The 25,628-nt window shown below is 37.6% G+C and overlaps 1 protein-coding gene across 1 annotated transcript; it reads left to right on the top strand.

The window, feature by feature from the left end:
• Positions 1-10,565: 10,565 nt before the first annotated feature.
• Positions 10,566-11,009, top strand: LOC110713081. Its single transcript, XM_021891543.1, has one exon. It carries the CDS (start codon positions 10,566-10,568, stop codon positions 11,007-11,009), a length of 444 nt encoding a protein of 147 aa, XP_021747235.1.
• The last annotated feature ends 14,619 nt before the right edge of the window (positions 11,010-25,628 follow it).

Raw genomic sequence — 25,628 nt, 5'->3', positions numbered from 1 at the left:
GGCGTGCCATGCGTGCTAGTGTGCTGGGCCTCGCACTCAGCCGCAAGCATAGCAGCAGCTTGGTTGCGCCTAGCACGAGCATCGCATCAGCAGCAGCAGCGTGCTATGCGTGCGTGTGTTGTGGGATGTGTGTGCTTGCATGCTGAGCAGCGCCTAGCATAAGTAGCAGCTAGCTAGCGATGGCAGCACAACATGTGCGTGTGCCGCACAGCAAGGCTGGCAGCAAGCCATGCCTTGCGCCCATGCGAGCCACAGCTTGTGTGTGTTGCTGCTGCTCTTGCGTGTGTTGTTGTGCGTGTGAAGGCATGTGAGTGTGGGTTTTATTAGGGAGCAAGGGGAGGATGGTCCCCCCCCTTGTGGTCCTCACCTAACCTCTTGCTCAACACTTGACACTTGTCGTTTGTTTATTCACTTGCATTTCAACTTGATTTTTGAATTAGAATAAATTGAATAAAATGCATTTTACTAACTCTCCCACATTGATGGGAGATTGGAATTCAAGAGCTCCCTTCCCTATAAATACCAATCATTTGGCATTGGGAAGGGACACTTGAGTTGTGTACTTTAAGGGATCTCCAAGAAGAGAATACCTTAGTTCTAATACTCTAGGTTCTTTTGGTCTAGCCCCGACTAAGCTTCGGGGTCGGGACCCTTTGGGTCGGGTCTCGAGGGTGAGAGTCGTCGACGGCTTGCGCATTTGCGGAGCTTTACGCTTTCAAGTACAAGCTCTTAGAAAGAGCAAAGCACACATCAAGGGTACGATCGTCTTTTCTTCTTTCTCTCTCCTTGTTAATTAATTAATATGCATGTTTAGTTACTTTAATTTGTGTGCGTATTTTGGGAGGGTTTCATTCCGCGTAGTGTCGGACACTACAAAACCCAACAGTGGTATCAAAGCCGCGCTCATTTAATTATTGTAACTAATAATTAATTAAGGAGATTTAAATGGATTTAAATTTCTGGTTTTGCTTTCTAACTAGATTAGAAGCTCGTTTTAATTAGTTTTAATCTCGTATTTATACTAATTTTGGCTAACGAACCTAGATTTCGACCCAACAATAGTGAATTTTTGGTGGAATCGATGTCCTAAATCAATTTTGACCCTTTACAAAGATTTCCATAAGCCAAAATCCACCCAAAAACATGTTTTTCGAGGGGTTTTTCGTTTTTAACTAAAAATTTTAAATTTTTTTTAAACCTTGATTAATTATGGCATGTTAGTATTAGATTATGTGTATGGTTACATCATTAATCTACTGCAGTAATAACCCTTATTAAGCATGTTTATGAAATCATATTTGGTGCTTAATTTGGTGAGTTCATTTTTCACATAAACTTGCAATTTCACATTTTTGCAAATTAATTGCTTCAAGTGTGAATGTTTATGGTGAATTTGTAATTTTGAATTCCCTAAAAATGTTAAAGATCCAATCTTTGATTGTTTATTTGGTTGGAACTTTACTTTCTAAATTTCATGTTGAACTAATTTTTGGAATTAATCATTTTTTAGTTGATTAAAGTCTTAAAAGTTTAAAACTTGTGATTGAAATTTAATTAATCTTCATATTAGAAGATGTAATTTTCCAAGATTACACAAGTTAGTGTTGGAAATTTTTTCATTGGATGATTGTGGTTATTTTTCCAACTCCTTTTATTTTGTCAAATCTCATTATTAATTTATGTTTGGTTAAATTAATTATGAGAATAACCCTCAATTTTTGTAGCATCAAGTTGAGCCAAAAATAATTTAAAGAATGGTTCTTGAATTTAATTTTGGTTTGTGCACTAAAAATTGAATTTATTTAAGTTGGACTTATTTTATTTTCATTTTTGCTCAATATTGGTTCTAAAATTAATTTAGAATTAATTTTAATATCACACAAAAAACAGAATAAAATCCCGAGGTAAGAGCACACAAATCGAGGCACAAAATTCCCAAGCACTCCCTCAGCTAGCTAAGCTGCTTGCGTAGCCCGCATGTGGCTGTCGAGGAGTGCGTGATGGTGCTTTGATGGTGCGCTGCTACTGCGATGTGTGCGAGCTTCGTGCACGCTTGGTGCGAGCTCGGTGCGGTGCGTGGGGTGCTGCGGTGTGCGGCAGTGGCCAGCACAACCCCGCACAACCTAAGGCCTTTGAGGCCGAGACTTGCTTGCGCGCAAGCACGCTGATGTGGCCAACATAACGCGCGAGCGATGCTGTCAGCCACTCCCACGTGCTTGGCACAGCAAGGGGTGTGCGAGGGCAACAATCGCGCCTTGGTTCCTAGCACACCGAGCCTCGAGGGTTGGTGCTAGGCACCTGGGCATCGTTGGGCTATGTGTTTTGCGTTTTTGCCGATTTAGTTATTTGTTTTAATTTAAATGAGGCTAGGCCTCGGTTTTTGCTGGCACTTGCAAAAAAATTGGCAAAATTTGGGTAAACCGGCTTCATTAAATTAATTGGATTAATTTTTATTAAGTTGGATGCGGAATTTAGTGGGACCTTCGTTAATTTCTAGAGCTAATTTTATTGCGTTTTAATCACATAATCAATTAACAACTTTGACTAGTTTTAATTAGGCGCTGTAATTGGATTAACCACCTAAGTTGGTTACTAGTTTGAACGTTTTATGCACTGTTACTTGTTTTACGTTGTAAAATGCATGGGCAATTCATATATAGTGAATGGGTGAATGGAATGAATATTCTATCACAGGTTCTGTGACAATGACAACTAGTGGGGCCCGATTAGGATAGTAAATTCGGATTGCGATCCATTATGTATTTTTGTAAATCTAAATACGGTCTGCGTACCGTTGCGTATTTTTGTACCTTAATATTTAGATTAGTCCTAGTCATAATTACTAGTAGTTGCATGATTAGTGGAGATGTCTCGAAGACGGCGTTTCTAAGAAGACAAGCCAAGAGGATGCAACGAAGACCCTTGAAGACTTAAAGACTCAAGGGGTCATGCTAGTTGCCAAATGCATATTTTATTTATGTTTTCTATAATAATTATGCTTATACATATATGAATCATATGTTAGATGCATGTTTAAGATTTCGAATGTTACGATGATTAATTAAGTTCACTTAAATCAACCAACATAGAAACCCTAGGTCTCTATAAAATTGAGCCAAATTTTCCATTCCAAGATAACACTTACCGAACTAATGTGAATAGTGATGGGCTATGCCAAAGCAAGGCATCACTATCTCCCTAGGAACGTAAGGTATACTAGGTATATAAGTTGATTTTGGTTAAGCTCAACGATATCAGTAAGGAGTCCTTAGATATCGTGGTAATGGAGATAATACGTGAAGAAAGCATTAGATGCAACGTTTTATCGAACCAAGAGTAGCTTAAAGCTATTAGCAATTGGATTGCTTACCTTAAAATATTAAGTGTTAAGACAAGCCAAAGCATGCTTAATCACTTTTTGATTTTTGGGATCTTGGAATCGTTTTATTCTCGCCTAAAAGGGACAAATTTTAATGCGTGGATAAAATGATTAATAAGATTGAAAATTTGCATGTATGCTTTAAATTTCAAATTATTGGTTTTATGAATAGTTTTTCATTTCAAATTCTTTTAATTGCAGAAACATGTCTGTAAATAACTCAAACAACCAATTTTTGTTACGCTCAATTCTCGACAAGGAGAAATTGAGTGGGCCAAATTTTCTTGATTGGCAAAGGAACTTGCGTATAGTTCTCATGCAAGAGCAAAAGGAATACGTCCTTGATGAGGAAATGCCCGACGCTCCCAATGAGGAGGTCACTCAGGCTGCCCTAAACTGATGGCAAACTGCCAATCGGGATGTCAAGTGCATCATGTTGGCCACGATGTCTCCGGACCGCCAAAAGACTTTCTTTAAAAAGGATACGACTTTTGAGATAATTTTTGAACTTCAGAACATGTTCCAAGATCAGGCCCGAACTGAGAGGTTCGAAACCCACAGGCAGATCCTTGAGAGCAAGCTTAAGACAAGAGAGCCAGTTAGCCCACATATACTTAAAATGATTGGATTATTTGAGAATATGGCAAGTCTTGACGCTGGGTATTTGATCGAGATGGCAATTGACATTATTCTCCATTCGCTGCACAAAGGCTATGATCAGTTCAAGATGAACTATAATATGCACAGCATGGAGAAAACCCTCACCGAGCTTCATGGGATGTTGAAGCAAGCCGAGCAAACGCTCAAGGATAAGGGGAAGCATGACATGCTTATGATAGAAAAAGGCAAGCCATTCAAGCGCTCGGGCAAGAAGAGAGGCTTTAAGGGGAAGAGTAAGAAGACTTTTTTGTGTAAGTCAAATGCTACCAATGGAAACAAGGTCAAGAAGGTAGCCTCTTCTAAATTCTATTCTAAATGTTTCTATTGCAAGAAGAAAGGACATTGGAAGCGGGATTGCCTCAAATTCAAGGAAGATAAGAAGAACGGCATTGTTGCTTCTATATCAGGTATTTTTGTTATAGACTTAAACTTCGCTAGCAAAACATAATGGGTATTAGATACCGGATGTGGCTTACACCTTTTTTCCAATGCTCAGGGACTAAGGATAAATAGAAGGCTAGAGAAGGGAAGGGTCGAACTACGGGTCGACAATGGAGCCAAGATGTTAGCTGTATCATGTTCCAATAGTTACTAAAATCATTATTTCAATTTCGGCATTGGATGCCAAAGGATTTGAATTTAGAATATAAGACAATAGTTGTTCTTTTTATTTTGATAATGTTTTATATGGTATAGCACATTCAGAAAATGGTCTTTATGTGCTTTCTCTAGACAAACAATTTTATAATGTTAATAATACCACCAAAAGAGCTAAGACCATTGAGTCGAATCAAACCTACTTGTGGCATTGTCGTCTTGGCCACATTAACATCAAACGCATCAAGAAATTTCTTCATAAAGGTATTCTTGAATCATTCAACTTAGAGTTGTTTGAAAATTGCGAAGGATGTTTATTAGGCAAGATGATAAAACAACCATTCTCCAAGTTGGGAGAAAGGGCTAATGACTTATTGGGTCTTATACACACATATTTATGTGGACCAATGAGTACACCCGCAAGTAATGGTTATCGTTATTTTATCACTTTCACGGACGACTATAGTAGATATGGATATGTCTACCTTATGTCGCACAAATCTGAATCTTTTGAGAAATTCAAAGAGTTTCAGAGTGAAGTGGAAAATTAGCTAGGCAAGAAAATCAAAGAGCTTCGATCGGATCGAGGTGGCGAGTATTTAAGCCATGAATTCGAGCTCCGTCACTCTGAACCGAGCTCGGTCAAAAGCTCCGTCAAAAGCTGTTGAAAAGACTCCATTATGAATTATGGACGAAGAAACCTCCATGGTTGTCTTTTCTTAAGATTTGGGGTTGCGAAGCATATGTCAAGAAATTAATTTCTGGCAAACTTCACCCAAAATCAGACAAGTGTTTCTTTGTGGGATACCCAAAAGAAACTAAGGGGTATTACTTGTACAACAAATCCATGAACAAAGTGTTTCTTGCTCGTGATGGTGTCTTTTTGGAGAAGGAGCCCTTTTCCAAAAATGACAAGTGGGAGGAAAATCGAACTCGATGAAGTTCGAGAGGACGAGCAACAAAGTCAACCTGACAAAACTGACAATCAAAGTGCTTTAGAAGCAGTTGTTGACAATGGTCAGAGTCAAACAGACAATGCAAATGCTCAACCTATTACCCAGCGTAGGTCGAAACGGCCAAGATCTCAACCAGACAGATACCTCGGTGTTGTCTTAACCGAAGATCAAGACATCCTAATTATGGATGGAGATGATCTAGCGACGTATAAACAAGCTATGACGAGCCCCGACTCTGCAAAATGGCAAGAGGCCATGAAATCCGAGATGGACTCCATGTTTGAAAATCAAGTCTGGGACTTGGTTGATTTGCCCGAAAATTACACGCCTATCGGTTGCAAATGGATTTTCAAGTTGAAAACCAACAAAGATGGAAATGTATATGTATACAAAGCTAGATTGGTGGCAAAAGGTTACAGGCAAATCCACGACGTTGATTATGATGAAACCTTTTTGCCAGTCGCCATGCTTAAGTCCGTCCGGATTATCCTAGCAATTGTCGCATATTATGATTATGAAATATGGAAAATGGATGTCAAAACCGCCTTCCTTAATGGGATTTTGGAAGAAACTGTGTACATGACACAACTAGAAGGTTTTGTTGATCCAAGCAATGCTAGGAACGTACGCAAGCTTAAGAAGTCCATTTATGGATTAAAGTAGCCAAGAGACGGCATCTACTCATGTCACATGGTATAACTCTCAGCAAGAAGCAGTGTCCACAGACATCTGATGAGCGAGAGAGGATGAATCAGATTCTAAATGCTTCGCTTATTGGATCGATCATGTATGTCATGATATGTACTAGGCCGGATGTATCGTATGCCCTGAGTGCTACGAGCCAATACCAATCAGGCCCAGGAGAGGTGCATTGGACTGCAACCAAAAATATCCTAAAGTACCTGAAAAGGAACAAGGATAAATTTCTGGTCTATGGTGGGAGTAATGATTTGGTTGTTGAAAATTATACTGACATAAGCTTCCAGACTGACAGAGACGACTCCAAGTCGCAGTCAGGGTACATATTCTGTCTATATGGAGGAACGTTTAGTTGGAAGAGTGCTAAGCAAAGCACAACTGCAGATTCTACAACTGAAGTCGAATACTTGGCAGCTTCAGAAGCAGCTAAGGAGGCAGTTTAGATTCGTAAGTTCATTGGTGAACTTAATGTTATACCCTCAATCAAGGGTCCGATAGACCTCTATTGTGATAACAATGGAGCTTTTTCTCAGACCAGGGAGCCAAGGGAACATTAGAAGGTCAAACATGTCAAGAGGCGATTTCACATGATAAGGGAATGGAATTCAAGGGTAAATCAGAATTTGTAAGATTGGAATGGACGACAATGTAGCCGATCCACTCACTAAACCTCTGCCTCAAGTGAAACACAACAAGCAGTTGAGGCATAGTAGGTTGTTCAACAGAAACGGAAGTAGGTTCAGAAGAAACATCATATCAACAAATGAATCTGAGTTAGTATGATACCTTACACTCAGAAGTCCTGCACTCATCTTATGCTCAAAGAATAACACTACATCTCTGCTTGTCACTACCTTTTGTTTCTCAAGATCATAAAGCCTGAACCAATACTCTTCATCACCATAGCCAACAAAAACACCTCGACTAGTCTTGGAATCAAGCTTCAATCTCTGATCTTTGGCACATGCATGTATGTCTTGCATCCAAAGATTCTAAGATGTTGTTGAGGAAAACATAGTTTTTTGCGGAATAATCAATCGACCGAACAAACCACAAGCACGTTTTAGCTACTAGTTTGTTCAAGGTCACACCAACCCAAGCTATATGATATGTTCTCCAAGATAAAAAAAAAACAACAGCAATATTAACACACCTAATGAAGCAACATAAGGCAAAGAACGAGCATAATTAACCAAGTAAAGACACGTGATATTTACGTGGAAAACCTCTTTGATGTGAAGAGTAAAAACCATGGGACTTTGAGCAAGTCCACCCAAATTGCTCTTATTATGATCAAGAAATTTTACACAGGCATAATTCCAAATCCTAAACGTGGGTACTCAATTTACCCAACAGCAACAATCATAAGAGCTAACAATTGAGGAAGAAATTGAGAGATATCACCAGAAAAACAAGCTTCTATCTAGCAGCCAAAACTCACGAACTGTAGCGGAAAATGACAATCCCACCGTTGAAAATGAAGCCCTAGATTGTTCTAGACAAGTTGTCAAAATTTGAGCTAAATCGGACCGCGGATGAGCTTTAATCGGTGACGATTTCTGAAGCTTCACAGTGAAAAATGCGGACCGGGATGCTCTTGTGAACTCTTTGTATTTCCTCACTTTCTCTCAACTAATTGCCTTCCCTCATTTACTTCTCTACTAGCAGCAAGTGAAATAATATCTCAGAGCACCAGCATTCAAGAGGATTATAATCCTTTTAACTGTCCTTTTCCTTCCTTTTCAACTTCCTTATTGATGTCAACATTGCTAAAAGGATACTGTTAGGAAAAGGATTTGCTCGTTTCCTTTTGGTGGAAAGGATGCAACACCTTGGCTGATGTGCCAAAAAGTTGCCAAATTGGCCTTTTTTTATTATTAAAAAAAAAGAAAATGAAAAGTTGGGGATAAAATTCAATGGTGTCAATCATTTATGGGAAACTAGTGCTCAACGGTAATATCTCAAATTGTGGGAAATTTTTGTTCATGATGTTAAAGTGCAATTATTTTCACATATCAATAATATCTAAAACGGTCATATTTTTTAAAAAAACAAAAAAACACCAACGGTAATAATTTTTTTCCTCTATAAAATGAGTATAATTTGTGCATAATTTGACAGACTTTCATTTTTAGCATTTTGTTGTAATTAATCTATAAATTCCCAAAAAAAAATTATATTCTCACTCATACACTAGTATAATTCTCCATTTTAGTTTCAATATCACTTTCAATTAATTTTCAACATGTATCGTAATAATTCAAATTACGGGAGAAATATGAATTTTCAAAATAATTCAAACTTCCAATATAATTAAAATAATCCTCCTTTTGATCCAAACCTTATGAGTAATCCTCAATTTCAAGCTACTTTACAATGGTATAGTAGTCAATCAAGACCAATAAATGTCAATAATATAACATGCCCCATTTTCAACCCTCTTTTCCTTTTCCTCAAAGTAGCTCATCATCTCAACAACCTCTTGGTAATATGTCGGTTTTTTGCATTTCTAAACATTTCAGTCAGAATATGGACTAATCATCGGGAGGTTTTGCTGGTAGCAATGCAACTCCAAAAGAGGGGAGTGGGGATGAACATGTAGAAGAATATGTGGGGGTGCAACATCTAGAAGACATTGACGATGTTGATGTCGAAATTGTTCCCGAACAAAATGTCAATACCACCGGGCAAAGGAAAAACCAATCATAGGGCATAGCCGAAGATAAAGCACTTGTGTCGGCCTACATAAATGCAGGAGGTGACGTAGTGCAGGGAACCAAGACAAAGAAAAGCGGGTTATGGGTTGAAATCTATAACCTTTGCGAAAAGGCCAGAATAGAAAACCCCGCTGAAATAAAGGTAAGAAACATTAAATTTATGCAAAATCAATGGGATTTTATCAATATACATTGTGGTAAATGGGTAGATGCATATGGCTATCATTATCGAACCAAGGGTAGTGGTGAGTCCGAGCAAAATTTGGAGAAATTTGCTCGCAAGGGTTATTACGCAACTAACGGTAAGATGTTTTGTTTCTTGCATTGTTTTATAACTTTGAGAAAATATCCGAAATGGGATCCTTCATTGGCCAAAGATCAATCGAATATGTTGCCTAGTGGCCAAACATCAACCGAAAGTGGGGGAAGCGGTAAAAGATCACAACCTAATTCACCATCCGAGGTTGGGGGAAGAGCTAAAAGACCTAGTGGCATTAAACAAACAAAGATGAAAGGGAAAGCTTCTACTACTTCATCTTCAAGTATAAATTTTAAATCGTTAAATACAAATTTTAACGAAGTTGGTGATAAGTTGAAAGATTTGGGTGAGCGACTACTAGATCAGTTGAAGGAAAGAGATTAACTAAAAAAAGCACAAGCTTAATAAAAGAAAAGGCAAAAGGACGAGGCTATGAAGTTTAGAATGTTAGAAAGGTTAATGTAGAAGCCCGTTCTTGATGATGTTGAATTAGAAATGTATAAAATAAAACTTAGAGATGAATTCAGTTGTAGATTTTTGCTTTGATTTAATTTACCTGATTGTACCGGGTTATCATTATTACTATTTGCGATTATAAGTTGTATGATTTTATTATTATTGTCATTGTAACTAGAATTATTGTCATCGTACCATTTTAATATGAGTGTAATTTTTATGTATTAATATGACGTTTATTTGTACTAATTCTAGTTATAATCTGTTAATGCTATTTTATATTATTGTGATAACATTGTAAGTCTTATCTTGCAATACTAACCAAAATCCTATCTTCTGACATCCCTTGTTTTATGACCACATATCCTTATCAGAAATCTTATCTTTTGACTAACCTTATCCTATTTATATCTATAAAATTCATAAGATTACTCCCAATAACATTACATCTATTAATATTAACCTTCTATTTTCCCCAAACAAAAAAAAAAAAAAAAAAAAAAAAAAAAAAAAAAAAAAAAAAACCCAATAACCTTCTATCTCAAATATTGTTTGGTAATAAACATAATATGAACTTCGATTCTAACTCTTCAAGTTTTTCTTCTTCATCTTCAAGTTCAACTGATGAAATCTATGATCACATGGTCATGGATTTTATTAAGGAGAGTCATCGATTACAAGTAATGCAAAATGTAGTACTTGTAGCTGTAAACAATTCAGTACAGCAACATGAACAAAAACGTCAAAGAAAGAGAAGGATAACTGTGCCGAGAAATCGTGAAGCAGCTCACGTCAATTTAGTTACAGATGACTTTAGTGACTAATCGGTATACGATGAAACCATGTTTCGAAGGAGGTTTCATATACGAAGACCCATTTTCCTTCGCATTGTCAACACAATAAGTGCAACTAACCGCTACTTCCAACAACACCCAAATGCTGCCATGCGTCTTGGTGCTTCACCCCTTCAGAATTGCACAACAGTTATATGTATGTTAGCTTATGGTTGTTCAGCTAATCAAGTAGATGAATATCTGAAGCTTGGTGAAAGTACTGCTAGAGAATGCCTTGGAAAATTTGTCGAAGGGTTAATTGCTCAATTTACAACTGAGTACCTTCACAAGCCAACAGTGGAAAATATCCGACGCCTCCTTAGAGAAGGGAAAGATAGAGGTTTCCCTGGCATGCTGGGAAGTATTGATTGCATGCATTGGGTATGGAAAAGTTGTCTAGCTAGATGGAAAGGAATGTATCAAGGAAGATCTAAAACGACGATTGTATCTTAGAAGCGATTGCTTCTAGAGATTTATGGATTTGGTACGCTTAGATCATGCAACAACATAAATGTACTCCAACGTTCTCCGGTGTTTGATGATATAATAAATAATCGTGCTCCACAAGTTCTATTCACAGTTAACGAAAATACTTACAACAAAGGATATTATCTCACATATGGGATTTATCCAAAAATGGTTGACAATTTATAGATGCTATTGCGGCCCCAAAAACCTGTAAGGGTAAATTATTCACTGAATGTCAAGAGAGTGCTAGAAAGGATGTTGAGCGTGCATTTGGTGTGTTACAAAGCTCGATTTGCAATAATTAGGAAGCCTGCTTTGGCATGGAGTGTAGAGTTGATGTGGAAAATCATGATGACTTGCATCATCATCCACAACATGATCGTTGAAGACGAGCGTGATACGTATTTAAACTATAAAGATCCACTTGAGTTCGCCCGAGAACAACCTGAAAATATGCCAGGGTCATCCTCAACCAGAAATGCAACAATATTTACCGTAACTCCCGAGCATTATGATCTTGATAATTTCGGTAGATTGATAGCTTCAAGAGGGGAGATTCGCGATAAACAAGTCCATGTGGCATTGAGCATTTATGGCCAAGGTCTAGGACCTCGAATGAAAATTAGTATTTCAATAATTTTTAATTATGTTATTTTCTTTGCTTATTTTCATCCATGTATTTCACGTTTTTAATTCATATGTTTTAATTCATGTATTTTATATTTTTACTAATTTTTTATAATAACGTGCTAATGTGATAAAGTATTAGTTGACGTGTTTTATGTTCATTTAATAATAATAATAATAATAATAATAATAATAATAATAATAATAATAATAATAATAATAATAATTAACATCTTTTACATACTTTAATAATAATTAAGTGTATTAATAAGAGAGGGAATATATAGTGGGGTATATGTAAATAGGAGAGAGAAAATGAGAAAGGATTATCATTGATGTTGGAAATATTTAAGAAAGAGGATGAGTAAAAGGATGGAGATAGTGGGAAGTGATGTGGAGGAAAGAGAGTGTGATGTGTCTAAGTGGAGGAAGGAAAGAGAAAATGGGAAAGGATATATGTATCCTTACCATTGTTGGTGCTCTCAATGACTTTGTTTCCCAAAAGCTTCCACGGTAAGGCACACACAAAGTCAAGAAAGGAAGCTTCCTTGAGAAGACTTCATATTTGGACATTAGCTATACTACTTGCCCAAAAAACATTCACCGCATCAAATGGGCTTTCTCCACATAGGAAATGACCCATAGCCAAACAAATCTCCCTCCCGACTATGTGGAGGTGGTTACCATTCCGGCAATCGAACGACAAGTCTCAAACTTTCCCCTTGGCAATGCTTTAGTCATCATGTCGGAGCCATTGTCATCGGTATGGATTTTCTCAAGCTCAAGGAACTTAGCATCAAGAACTCCCGTAACCAATGATACCCCACATTAATGTGTTTCGACTTTACATGAAAGGTGGAATTCTTAGCAAGATAAATAGAACTTTGACTGTCACAATACAACACATACCTCTTTTACGTAAATCCAAGTTGACGAACAAATCGCTTCATCCATAACAACTCCTTACATGCCTGTGTCGCTACAATGAACTTTAACTCAATTGTGGACAATGCCACACATTCTGTAATCTAGAATGCCAAGAAATTGCTCCCCCTGCAAAAGTTATCAAGTAACCCGAAGTAGACTTCCTCGAATCGATATCACCCGCCATATCAGAATCTGAGTAGCTAACAAGAATAGGCTTATCACTCCCAAAGCATAGCTTCATATCTGCAGTACCTCGTAGATATCCCATAATCCATTTCACATCATTCCAATGCTCCTTTCCCGAATCAGAGAGAAAACGACTAACCAAACCAAATGCATGAGCTAAATCGGGCCTACTGCAAACCATTGCATATATCAGGCTACCCACATCTTAAGCATAAGGTATATGCAACATACTTTCCTTCTCTTCCGATGTAGAAGGACTTTGTTGAGAACTCAACTTAAAATGCAAAGCAAGAGGAGTACTCACTGGTTTTGCTTTCTCCATGTTGAACCTTTGAAGCGCATTTTGAATATATGTTTCCCGTGACAACCACAACCTTCAAGCCTTATGATCACGGATGATCCTCATGCCTAAAATGATCTTTGATTTCTCGAGTTCCTTCATAGAGAAAGTCTTGCTCAACTGTTGCTTCAAACTGACAATTCTATCCACATTTCGCCCTACAATAAGCATGTCATCAACATAAAGTACCAAAATGATAAAATCATTATCAAAATTTCTTCAAGAAGGCACAATGATCACAAGAAGTCTTCTTGTAGCCTTAATCCCCCATAAAGGAGTCAAACTTTCGATACCATTGCCTTGGAGCTTGTTTCAGGCCATACAAGCTCTTCTTCAATTTGCACACATACTCTTCCTTGCCCTTGACTTTGAAGCCCTCTAGTTTTTCCATGTATATGTGTTCCTCAAAGTCACCATAAGGAAATGTAGTCTTCACATCCAACTGCTTTTTCTCCAAATTCAAGCTAGCAGCAAGACCCAAAATAACTTTAATGGAGGACATCTTGATAGCCAGTGTAAAATCCTCTTCAGATTCTATTCCCTTCTTCTGGTTACAGCCTTTTATAACAAGTTTTGCTTTGTATCGTGGTTACTAAGCATTCTCACCTTGTTTCTACTTGTAAACCCAATGATTTTTCAAAGCTCTCTTACCCTTCGGTAGCTTCACAAGCTCAAAAGTATGGTTATCATGCAATGATTTCATTTCATATTTCATTGCATCTAACCAATGCTTCTTGTCATCACTATCCATGGCTTCCTCAAAGGACTCAAGTTCTCCCCCGTCAATTAGGAGAACATAAGAAGGATACCTCGTGGAAGGGCCGTCTCACAGGATTTGGTTGTACTTTAGTTGAACCTTGGTCATCAAGCTCAATTGCATCTTCACCGTCATCATTATCAACATTATCACCTACCTTAGGAACATCATCCCCATTTTCATTATCTTGCACCTATTCAGTTGGAGTAGGTGCAGGAGTCAAAGGAGGTAGATCTAAATAAACCAAATCATCGCCAATGTGAGACGTAGATTCTTCAACCTTTTGGATGTCTTTAATTGTCTAATCTTCGTCAAATACCACATCCTTACTTCAAATCAAATTATTCTCTACAAGAACATAAAACATGTAGCCAAACTGCTCCAAACCACAACCCACAAAGATGCACTGGCGAGTTTTTGAATCCAGTTTTGATCTTTCATCATTCGGAACATGTACAAATGCTTTACACCCGAAGACACACAAATGATTATAAGAAAACTCCTTGCCAAGACAAACCTTATCTGGAACATCACCATCTAAGGAAACACAAGGAGACAGAATAATCACATGTGTAGCTATATACAAAGCTTCACCCCAAAAGTGTCTTGGTAATTTTGCCTCTGAAAGCATACATCGTATTCTCTCTAACAAAGTTTTGTTCATTCTCTCTGCTACGCCATTCAGCTGTGAAGTCTTCTTTGGCGCGAATTGAAGCCGTATGCCCTGTGACTTGCAATAATCATCAAGTGGTCTGATGTATTCACCACCATTGTCATAACGGAGGCACTTTAACTTTTTACCCGTTTTCCTTTCAACCAAAGCTTCAAATTGCTTAAAAACATCAAGCACTTGATCTTTGGTTTTCAAAGCATACACCCACAGCTTTCTTGAACAATCATCAATAAATATAACAAAGTAAAGTGCACCACTAAAAGTTTTGACTTTTAAAGGACAGCAAACATCAGAATGAACAAGGTCAAGCAAACTTGATTTTCTGGAAGGAGGGTGTCTCTTAAAAAAGACTTTGTTTTGCTTGCCTGCAAAACAATGTGGACATTTGTCCAAATTTGCACTCTTCAAGTCTTGAAGTGCATTCTTCTTCATCAAACAACTTAGCCCTTTTCACTCATATGACCAAGTCTTCTATGCCACAACTTTGCTGGATCATCATCTGCTACATTTACATTATCTGTGGAAATTGTAGCTTGCAACAAATACAGGCTTGTGTGCTTCTTCTCACGAGCTAACACCAAACTTCCCTTAGTGAGCTTCCATTGGGCACTATGAAAGGTGTTACAATAGCCTTCATCATCGTGCTTGCCTGTTGAGATCAAGTTTAACCGGATGTCTAGAACATGCCTAACATTCTTAAGCATTAACTTTGCTACAATGTTAGTTACCAAGCAAACATCACCAACACCAACAACTTGAGCCAATCCATCATGACCCATCTTCAATACCCTGAAGTCACCAGGTGTATAAGATATGAAGAATTCCTTCCTTGATGTCACATGTAATGAGGCTCCACTGTCAATAACCCAAATTGTCTCATATCTAGCAAGATTCATAGAACTCTCATCATGAACAATGATAAGATCATCAACTGTTGTCGTTGCAGCTCGATCATCACCATCTTGATCTTTCTAATCATGCTTCTTTTCTTGCTTGCCATTACCACCCCTGTTGTTATCCTTCTTCCACTTATAGCAGTATTTCTGAATATGACCCATTTTATCATAATAGCTTCATTTCATGTTTTTGTATCTCCCACGGGACTTGCTCTTGCTTTAATCTCTACCACTCGGAGCCCTGTTCTTGCTTCTCTCCCTATTATCAACAACATATGCTTCCTTGGACGAAGATGACACGCCATGAGAATTCTTTCTTATCTCCTCATTCAAGATACCAACCTTAGCAAGATCCAAAGTGATTTTTCCTTGTGGTGCAGAGTTACAAAGTGTCATTCTAAAAGTGTCCCATGAATCAGAAAAAGTACCAAGCAATATGAGTCCCTTAATTTCATCATCAAACTTTATTCCCATGGCTGACAACTGCTGAAGAATGCCATGAAAATAATTCAAGTGATCTGAAAGTGTCTTGCTCTCTCTATAATTTAAGCCCATCAATTACTTAATCAAGTACAGTTTATTGTTTCCAGACTTACTAGCATACAAGGATTCAAGCTTCTCCCAAAGGGACTTTGCATGCACATCATCATTTATGTGATTCAAGACTTTATCATCAACCCATTGGAGAATGAACCCACACACTTGCTCATGTTCAAATTTCCATTACTCATCACTTTTACCTTCTGGTTTTTCGGTACTAAACACAGGTAAATGCCAACTGTTGACATACAACAAGTCTTTCATCCTTCTCTTCCAAAGATGATAGTTAGTTCCGTTCAAACTAACCATCTATTAGTGTTGATATTACCGGATTCCATCCGGAGAAATAAAAAATAAATTCGTGTCTCTAATGCTATATTGTTGAGGTACGTAAACACTCCTCTTGCGGAATAATCAATTGACTAAACAAACCACAAGTAGTTCTAGCTACTAGTTTGTCCAAGGTCACACTAACCTAAGCTATATGATATGTTCTCCAAGATCAAAAATACACCAAAAATATTAACACACCAAATGCTGCAACATAAGGCAAAGAACGAGCATAATTAACCAAGCAAAGACACACGATGTTTAGGTGGAAAATCTCTTCAATGTGAAGAGTAAAAACCACGGGACTTTGAGAAAGTCCACCCAAATTGCTCTTATTATGATCAAGGAATATTACACAAACATAATTCCAAATCCTAAAAGTGAGTACTCAATTTACCCAACAACAACAATCATAAGAGCTAACAATGAGGAAGAAATTGAGAGATATCACCAGAAAAACGAGCTTCTGTCCAGAAGCTAAAACTCACAGATCGTAGAGTAAAATGACAATCCCACTGTTGAAATTGAAGCTCTAGATGTCTCGGACAAGCTGTTAAAATTTGAACTAAATCGGACCACGGATGAGCTTCAATCTGTGATGATTTCTGAAGCTGCGCAGTGAAAAACGCGAACCGAGCTACTCTTGTGAACTCTTTGTATTTCCTCACTTTCTCTCAACTAATTGCCTTCCCTCATTTACTTCTCTACTGTCAGCAAGTGAAATAATGTCTCAAAGACTTTTTTGCCCAAAAGCTTCCACGGTAAGGCACACACAAAGTCAAGAAAGGAAGCTTCCTTGAGAAGACTTCACATTTGGACATTAGCTATACTACTTGCCCAAAAAACATTCACCACATCAAATGGGCTTTCCCCACATAGGAAGGGACCATAGCCCAATAGATGTGAATATATATTATCATATACCTTCCATGCTCTCTCGGGAATGTCAAGACCCAAAGGAATAGAAGGAGAACGGTTGATCAAGTAAACTACAGTTTGCACTGCTTCTGACCCAAATGACTTAGGTAGATCTGACATCTTCAATATACACCTCACCTTTTCCACAATGGTTCTATTCATCCTCTCTGCTACACCATTATGTTGTGGGGTGCTTGGAATTGTCTTCACATGTCGAATACCATGATGTGAACAATAATTCTTGAACTCATGTGAAGTATACTCGCCACCATTGTCAGAACGAAGGCACTTTAACTTCCTTTATGTCTCCCGTTCCACCATAGCATGAAATTTCTAAAATGTCTCAAACACTTGGCTTTTGGTCTTCAACATGTAAACCCATGTTTTCCTAGTAGAATCATCAATGAAAGTGACAAAATATTAGTTGCCACCATTAGACTCCACTTCAATAGGACCACAATCATTAGAGTGAAAAAGCTCCAACTTGGCTTGCTTTCTAGTAGACTTTCTGGAAAAATAAGCTATGTGCTGCTTTACTGCCAAACAATGATCACAAGGGTCAAGAGCAACTGTAGTATCAACAGGAATAAGAGATTTACCTGCTAAACATTTCAAACCCTTGTCACTCATGTGTCTTAATCTTCGATGCCACAAATTAAGAGAGTTCTTCTCTTCCACTGCATTAAGCTCACCAAAATATACACTTAAATATATTTTATACAAGGAGCAACACAACTCTCCTCAAGCAACTTCCGTCAAGCCCTTAGACAACTTCCACTTACCATCACCAAAAATGTGTCGGAAGCCCTCTAAATTAAGACATTAGCAGACAACAAGTTAAGGCGTAGATCAGGAATATGACGCACATTTTTCAATGCAAGCACGCACCCAACACTTGTCTTCACACAAGTATAACCTAACCCAATAATGCTTGCGGAGCTCTGATTTCCCATCTTCACACTACCAAAGTCACCAGACTTGTAGTTTATGAAGTACTCTCTCTTGGGAACACAGTGGTATGAAGCCCCTGTATCTACAAGCCACTCTATGTTTGAACTGTTAACATAATGACACTCACTAGTTGCACAAATCAAAGTGACCTCATCATCACTCTTAGAAGAGGTTGCTACAGTATTATTATCATCTCCCTCATTTTGTGAACCATTCTTCTTTCTTTGTTTCGTTTTCAAACGGAAACAATACTTCTTGATATGATTAGTAGGCTTCTTGCAGTAGTTGCATGTAGTCACATTTCTTCCATCACTAGATTTGGACCTACTCCTTGAGTTATCACGGGCTTTAGGACCCTTACTCTTGCCTCTTCCTCTGTTCTCAATAACAAGAGCTTGTGAATTATCAACTCTCATCTCCTTTCTTCTGATTTCTTCATTGAACATGCTCTCTTTGATCACATCTAATGATATCACACCTTTCGGAGCGGAGTTACTAATAGTTACAACCAAAGTTTCTCAACTGTCTGGTAAAGAACTTAATAAGAACAAAGCCTGCAACTAATCATCATAAAAAATCTTCATAGTAGTCAACTTGTTAATAATATCTTGAAAGTCATTAAGATGCTTAGAAATTAACTTTCTATCCTTCAATTTCAAATTAACAAGTTTCTTAATCAATGAAGCTTTGTTATGTGTGGTCTTCCTTTCATAAAGACCTTCTAGTTTCTTCCACAAATCATATGGGTCGAACTCCTGTGACTCATGGTTGAATATGCTAATATAAATCCATTGTCTAATAGTCCCTAAAGTCTTCCTTTTCAACTTAGCCCAATCTTTATCATCCATTTCTTTCTGGTTTTGTTGGTTTAACAATCATTAGTAGAAAATGCTCATTTGCGTCGCCTTATTTGCGTTGTTCATAGAAATAAATGACGCAAATGAGATATTTTGGCTACATTATAAGTAATTTGCGTTGGACATTAGCGTTAAAGCGAAGCAAAAACCTGAAATATTTCCGCTTACTTATATTTGCGTCGCTTTTATATTACTTATATCTGCGTTGCTTTTATAAATAGGAACGACGCATATAATATTGTTATTTGCGTCACTCATTTATCGACAAATGACGCAAATAACTCTGTGGACTAAATTGCGTCGCTTCTTTCTGTATTAAGTGACGTAAATGTCTATTCAGTATATAAAAAAATTAAATAAAAACTCATTGTTGCATGGCGTTCGAACTTCATAACCCCAGCAAATTCAACCCCAAAATCCCAAGAAATTCAACCCCGAAATCCCCTGAAATTCAACCCCAAAATCCCAAGAAATTCAACAGGAAAACCCCAAAAATTCGACCAGCAAAACCCCAGAAATCCCCAGCGCTACCGTTCAACCCCTAAAAAACCAGCGAATTCAACAGCAATACCTCGAGAAATTCGACCCTAAAACCTACAAATCGACCACTAATCGAAAACCCAAGCAAATGTGAGGCAAAACCCCCTATATTCGAGCAAATCCGAGCCAAAACCCCCTATTTTTCGAGCAAAAGATCGACCCAAAACCCCCACGAAGTTCGAACAATAAAACCCTAGAAATTTCGACCAAAAATTCGAACAAAATTGTGAGAGAATTTAAGTTTCCGTTTCGAATTTAGGGTTCATTTAATTTTTCGCACATATCTAAGCAAGGAAGTTGGATTTTTGTTTAAATTAGTAGCAATTTGTTTCGATTATTTGAAAGTTAGGGTTTGTACTCGATTCTATGGAATTTTGGCTCCACTTTTGCTGAAGTTGCAAGCTCGATTTCAACAAATGTAAGACCTCATCATCTCTTTTTCTAATTGTTCAATCTACATAGATATTTGGAGTTCAATTGTAAATGAACTTAGTTTAATTTACTATTTCGTTTCTATTTTTTGCACGAATTTTAGAATCACAAGCAGATTTCCTTTTAACAGATTTATGGTGTTCTTTTTCGAATTTAGGGTTCATCAATTATAGTATATATTGTGCACAAATCAAAGAAATATAGGGGTTTATACTCGATTCTAAGGAATTTTGGTTATGTTTTGGTGAAATTTATGTAGTTGATTTCAACAAAGTTAAGATCTGATCTTTTTTCTGACTGTTTTCATACTAGATGGAATTTAGGGTTCAATTTTGCATGAACTTAGTTTAATTTTACTATTTTGTTGTGATTTTTTGCATGAATTTATAATTTAATTTTACAGATTATCTGCTTTATGTTTAGTATACAGATGTCTATTAACCTACTTTTGAGTTGCTGAAGTGAAAAGGATTAAGATGTAATAAGGTGTTCTTGAAATGTAACCTGCCTATCAAAATGTTGTTCATCATTGTTAAGGTCGACAGTCTCAACACTGACCAATAATTAGGAAATGGGATATATTCCTTCCCTCAGCTTAAGGCCTTTATGGAGTTTTTGCTGTCATTTTGTGCTTCTGATGATTTGTATTAATCAATATTGGCACCCAGTAGTAGATATGCTCTCTATATTATTCATGGAATTGGTCACAGTGGCTCCTCACTTTTCTTTGCCAATCTTTACTGGTTTTACACTAGTAGAAAAAAAGAAATAGGCAACCCCCCTATGGAAACGGTTCATGAAAACAATTGCCAACTTAAGTGAGCGCCATTTTAAATATCAGAGTTGGCAACGGTTAACCGTTGCCAATTTTTTTTTTTAAAAAAAAAAAATTGATTAACATTGGCAACAACCGTTGCCAATTGCCAATTGCGTTTTTAAAAAAAAAAAAAAAAAGGTAAAGGTTTGGCAACGGTTAACCGTTGCTAAGTTTTAAAAAAATTGCGGGTTTTGTTCCCTACTCTCACTTTTCATCAACGTCTTCATTCATTCAATTGCAAAAAAAAAAAAAAACCTTCTGCCAAATTGCGTTTCCCTCCTCCCTTCTTCATTCAACTCCCCTCTTTGTTCCTCCATTGAAGTGCTGCAGCTTTCTCACCTCCGTTGAAGACAACACTCGCGTCGTACCTATGTCCAAACTCCCTCCATTGAAACAGCTTCAACCTAATTAAGGTAAGTTCGTAGCAATTAGGTTTTATAATTGATGAACTCCTTCGAGTTTTTGGTGGTTTTGATTTACAAGTTAGTAATTATTAGTTCTTGTAATCTAGGTTTGTCAATATAGACGCGCATTGCCCCCCCTCCACGTAATTCTCGCTCTCACGGTTGGCTGATAATGAGTCTGGGAAGAGTATACCAAGTGAAGTGAGAACTAGTTCTGGCATGTTTCTTCAAAAGGGTCAGGTTTGTATTTTTTTTTTGCTTAATCTTTTAACTAGTTTGTTTGATTACTTTATAATTGCTTAATGTGGTTGAGCAATAGTCACTTTATGTCATGATACTACTATTTAAATTTTATGAACCTTGAGAAACTTAGGAAAAAATTAGTTTAGACAAGGGTTACCACCAAAAGGTTGAATTTACAATTAATTAAGTTCAAGTAAGTTTAGGTTAGTTTAGATAACTGAAGAATTATAGGTTAGTTTAGATAAGTGAAGAATTATAGTTTAGTTAAGGCTAATTTACAATTAATTATAGTCCCTTATTAATTCAATTAATGGATGTATACATACTTACTAACTTTTAATTTGTTTTTTGTCTTTGCGTTTGTATAGGTTCATATGTGAATTGAAGTTCAAGCTAGTTAAGTTTGAAGACTACACATTAATTAAGCTCAAGTGGGAAGTTTGAAAGAATACATCCATTGTGTTGGTATGAATTATAAACTTCTCTAAGCTATAAGTATTTCTTTCTCTCTATTATTGTTTTAATAAAAGTTTTTTCATGCTAGATATTAGATTTGTGTATTATATAATGACAATTAAACTAAATACAACAATAAATGTATGAAATGTTTGCATTGCATCATCATATGCCTAGATACCCGTTCAAGGCTTTCTCATTAGGAGAAAGTCTTGAATAGTCCCCGGTTGGGACTGTTCTTGAACGTTTACTCTCACTTAGGTGGTGAATGTATGTCTTTTTTTCCGATTTTAAGGAACATCTTGGCTTACCATTTCCTCGATCACCATGTTCTCTGGGTACATATGTGGGTAAGTAATTACCTACGTCGTGTACTTGGAGAACTGGGGGAAATGCTGCCGGATTTTCCTTAAAATTGGAAAGTTGACATACATTCACTAGTGAGAGTAAACGTTCAAGGATGGGTTAGGTTGGAGTGATAAGGACCCTTTGAAAGCATATATTCATTTGTGTATGTATATGAAAGTTATATGCATGGTGTGTGTTTGAATTTGATTTATATATATAGTAGATGTAGCAATTATACATTATCATTCGTAATATGTTGCCATGTTTAGAGACAATTTACTTAATGGAGAAGGATCGTGGATGGATGTATGGTAGACGTGATACATTGGAATTCTTTAATGGGGTTCAAGAGTTTTGCGAGACGGCTTCATCTTATCAGCGCAGAATGGGTTTCGAGTGCCTCTATTGTCCTTGTGTTGATTGTAATAGTGTGAAGGTGGTCAATAGTGTTGATATCATTAGAGATCATGTAGTTTGTCGTGGGTTTAGGATTAAATATCATGTGTGGATTTGGCATGGTGAAGAAGGAGAGTACAGTGGGGATGTTATTGGGTATGATGTGCATGATGATAGAAGCAATGATATCCGTGTGGACGAGGAATACAAGAATGATGAACATATTGTTGATGATGGTGCTGATGAGGAATTTGAGGATGATCATGTGGATGAGGTTGAGGATGAAGGTGTGGATGAGATGATGCGTGGTTTTGAAGGTAACGTGTTTGAGTCATTATCAGAGGCTTCTAAAAAGCCTTTGTATCCTGGGTGCAAAAAATACTCCAAACTATCAACCGTGCTTACTCTTTTTAACATTAAGTCGAAGCAAGGGTGGACGGACAGTAGTTTTACTTCCTTGTTGAGCGTGTTAAGTGAGATGTTGCCCGATGGGAATGAAATTCCTAAGTCTTACTATTACGCTAAGAAGCTCATGTGTCCATTTGGTTTGGAGTATAAGAAGATACATGCATGTCCTAATGATTGTATTCTTTACCGAAATGAATATGAACAATTGGAGGAGTGTCCAAGATGCAAGAAGTCGCTCTACAAGCGCAAGAGTTGCAATGCTGGCACAAAGGGACCTCCTGCTAAGGTGTTGTGGTATCTTCCCATAATTCCAAAGTTTAAGCGTCTGTTCTCTTTACCAAAAGACGCTAAAAACTTGAGGTGGCATGCAGAGGGAAGAAAGAAAAACATAATGCTGAAGCACCCAGCCGACTCCCCGCAATGGAAGAACCTTGATATGAAGTTTGGGGAATTTGGTGATGAAGTCAGAAATTTAAGGCTTGGTTTGTGCACGGACGGGATGAATCCATTTGGCACTCTTAGTACCCAGCACAGCACATGGCCGGTACTTTTAGTGATCTACAATTTGCCTCCTTGGTTGTGCATGAAACGGAAATATGTAATGCTTTCACTCTTGATATCGGGGCCAAGGCAACCTGGAAACGACATAGATGTGTATCTTGCGCCATTGGTTGATGATTTGAGAAAGATGTGGGACGAAGGGGTTTCCGTGTTTGATGCTCATAAGAATGAGATGTTCACATTGCGTGCAGCTCTTATGTGGACCGTTAATGATTTTCCTGCATATGGAAACTTGTCTGGGTATAAGAATAAAGGGAAAAAGGCATGTCCCATTTGTATTGATGATACGCCAAGCAGACGCCTTGATCATTCTTTCAAACATGTGTATTTGAGGACAAGAAGGCTGCTCAGGCGCGATCACCCGTACCGTCGGCAGAAAAAACTTTCGATGGGACGGTGGAAGAGGGGACTGCTCCTAGGCCACTGTCTAGTGAGGAGGTTTACGCGCGGGTTAAGGGTGTACGAATAGTATTTGGGAAATCTGAAAAAGCAGCGGAATCAGTTGCTCTCTTTAAAAAAGAATCAATCTTTTGGTTGCTCCAGTACTAGAAAGAACATGACGTTAGGCGCTGTCTTGATGTAATGCATATAGAGAAGAATGTGTGTGACGCTCTTGTGGGAACGCTGATGAATATTCAAAACAAGACAAAGGACGGAAAGGGTGCACGTTTAGATTTGGAAAAGATGGGGGTGCGTCCAGAATTGTGGGTTCAGCAAAGGGTTAGTAAGGGAAAGGAACAGCCTCCTCGCTGTGCACACGCTGCCCTTCCCGCCCGGTTTCCGGTTTTTTTTTTTTTTTTTGCACTCGTTTTGATTTTTTTTTCTGTTTTTTTTTGTGCCTAAGATACTTAGTTATGAATATTTATGGCTTGAAACAACATAAAAAAAACAATTTCACAAGTTTTAGGTTCATTTAGAGTGTTTACGGGTCGAAATGACCTAAATGAGTTCTAACTTGCCCATTTTTCATGATTTTAGCTCAATGCTTGATTTAAATCCTATATTACACCTAATATACTTAGTTATGAATATTTATGGCTTGAAACAACCTAAAAAAACAATTTCACAAGTTTTAGGTTCATTTAGAGTATTTACGGCTCGAAATGGCCTAAATGAGTTCTAACTTGCCCATTTTTCATGATTTTAGCTCAATTCTTGATTTAACTCCTATATTACACCTAAGATACTTAGTTATGAATATTTATGGCTTGAAACAACCTAAAAAAAGCAATTTCACAAGTTTTAGGTTCATTTAGAGTATTTACGGCTCGAAATGGCCTAAATGAGTTCTAACTTGCCCATTTTTCATGATTTTAGCTCAATGCTTGATTTAACTCCTATATTACACTTATACCTGGGCACGGGCCAGGTTGGCCCGCGTGCCGCCCGGCACGGCCCGCCGTTCGGCGCAGCCCGGCACGGCCCGAATTCAAGCACGGCACGGCACGAAGTTCAACTCCCGTGCCACGGGCCGTGCCACGGACAGGGTTGAGAATTCCCAGGCACGGCCCGGCACGAGCACGACCATGGCCCGCCGTGCTGGCCCGTCGTGCCGGCCCGTAGGCACGGCCAGCAGGCACAGCCCGGAACGGCCCGCGGGCCAGTGGTAATGTTACCGTTTATTCTAGCTCCTTAATAAGCCAAAAAAACAGCTAAAAAACGGCTAGTTTTTTGCCAATTTGCTCCCCAAAAATTCTATAAATACTCACCTCCATTTCATTCCCAAATCACAATCTCTTCTTCTTATCTCTTATATTCTCTAAATCTCTAATAATCCTTATTTTCTTAAATTCTCTAATTATTCTCTTAAATTCTCTAATTATTTTCCTAATATCGGAAAAAATTAAAAAGTTCGTAATCGTAATTAGTGGAGCGTTGAAGCACGGTTGTAAGATCTAAACTAATCTTAAATTTATTATTGTTTTATTGTTATTATTAGAATAATCTTGTTTAATTATTATTGTTGTTAATTGTTATTGTTGTTGTTATAATTGTTG

This window comes from Chenopodium quinoa, unplaced genomic scaffold, assembly GCF_001683475.1.
Source record: "Chenopodium quinoa cultivar QQ74 unplaced genomic scaffold, ASM168347v1, whole genome shotgun sequence".
NCBI lineage: Eukaryota > Viridiplantae > Streptophyta > Magnoliopsida > Caryophyllales > Amaranthaceae > Chenopodium > Chenopodium quinoa.
The sequence above is the reverse complement of the archived record's forward strand: the minus strand, read 5'-3'. Positions and strand labels throughout refer to the sequence as shown.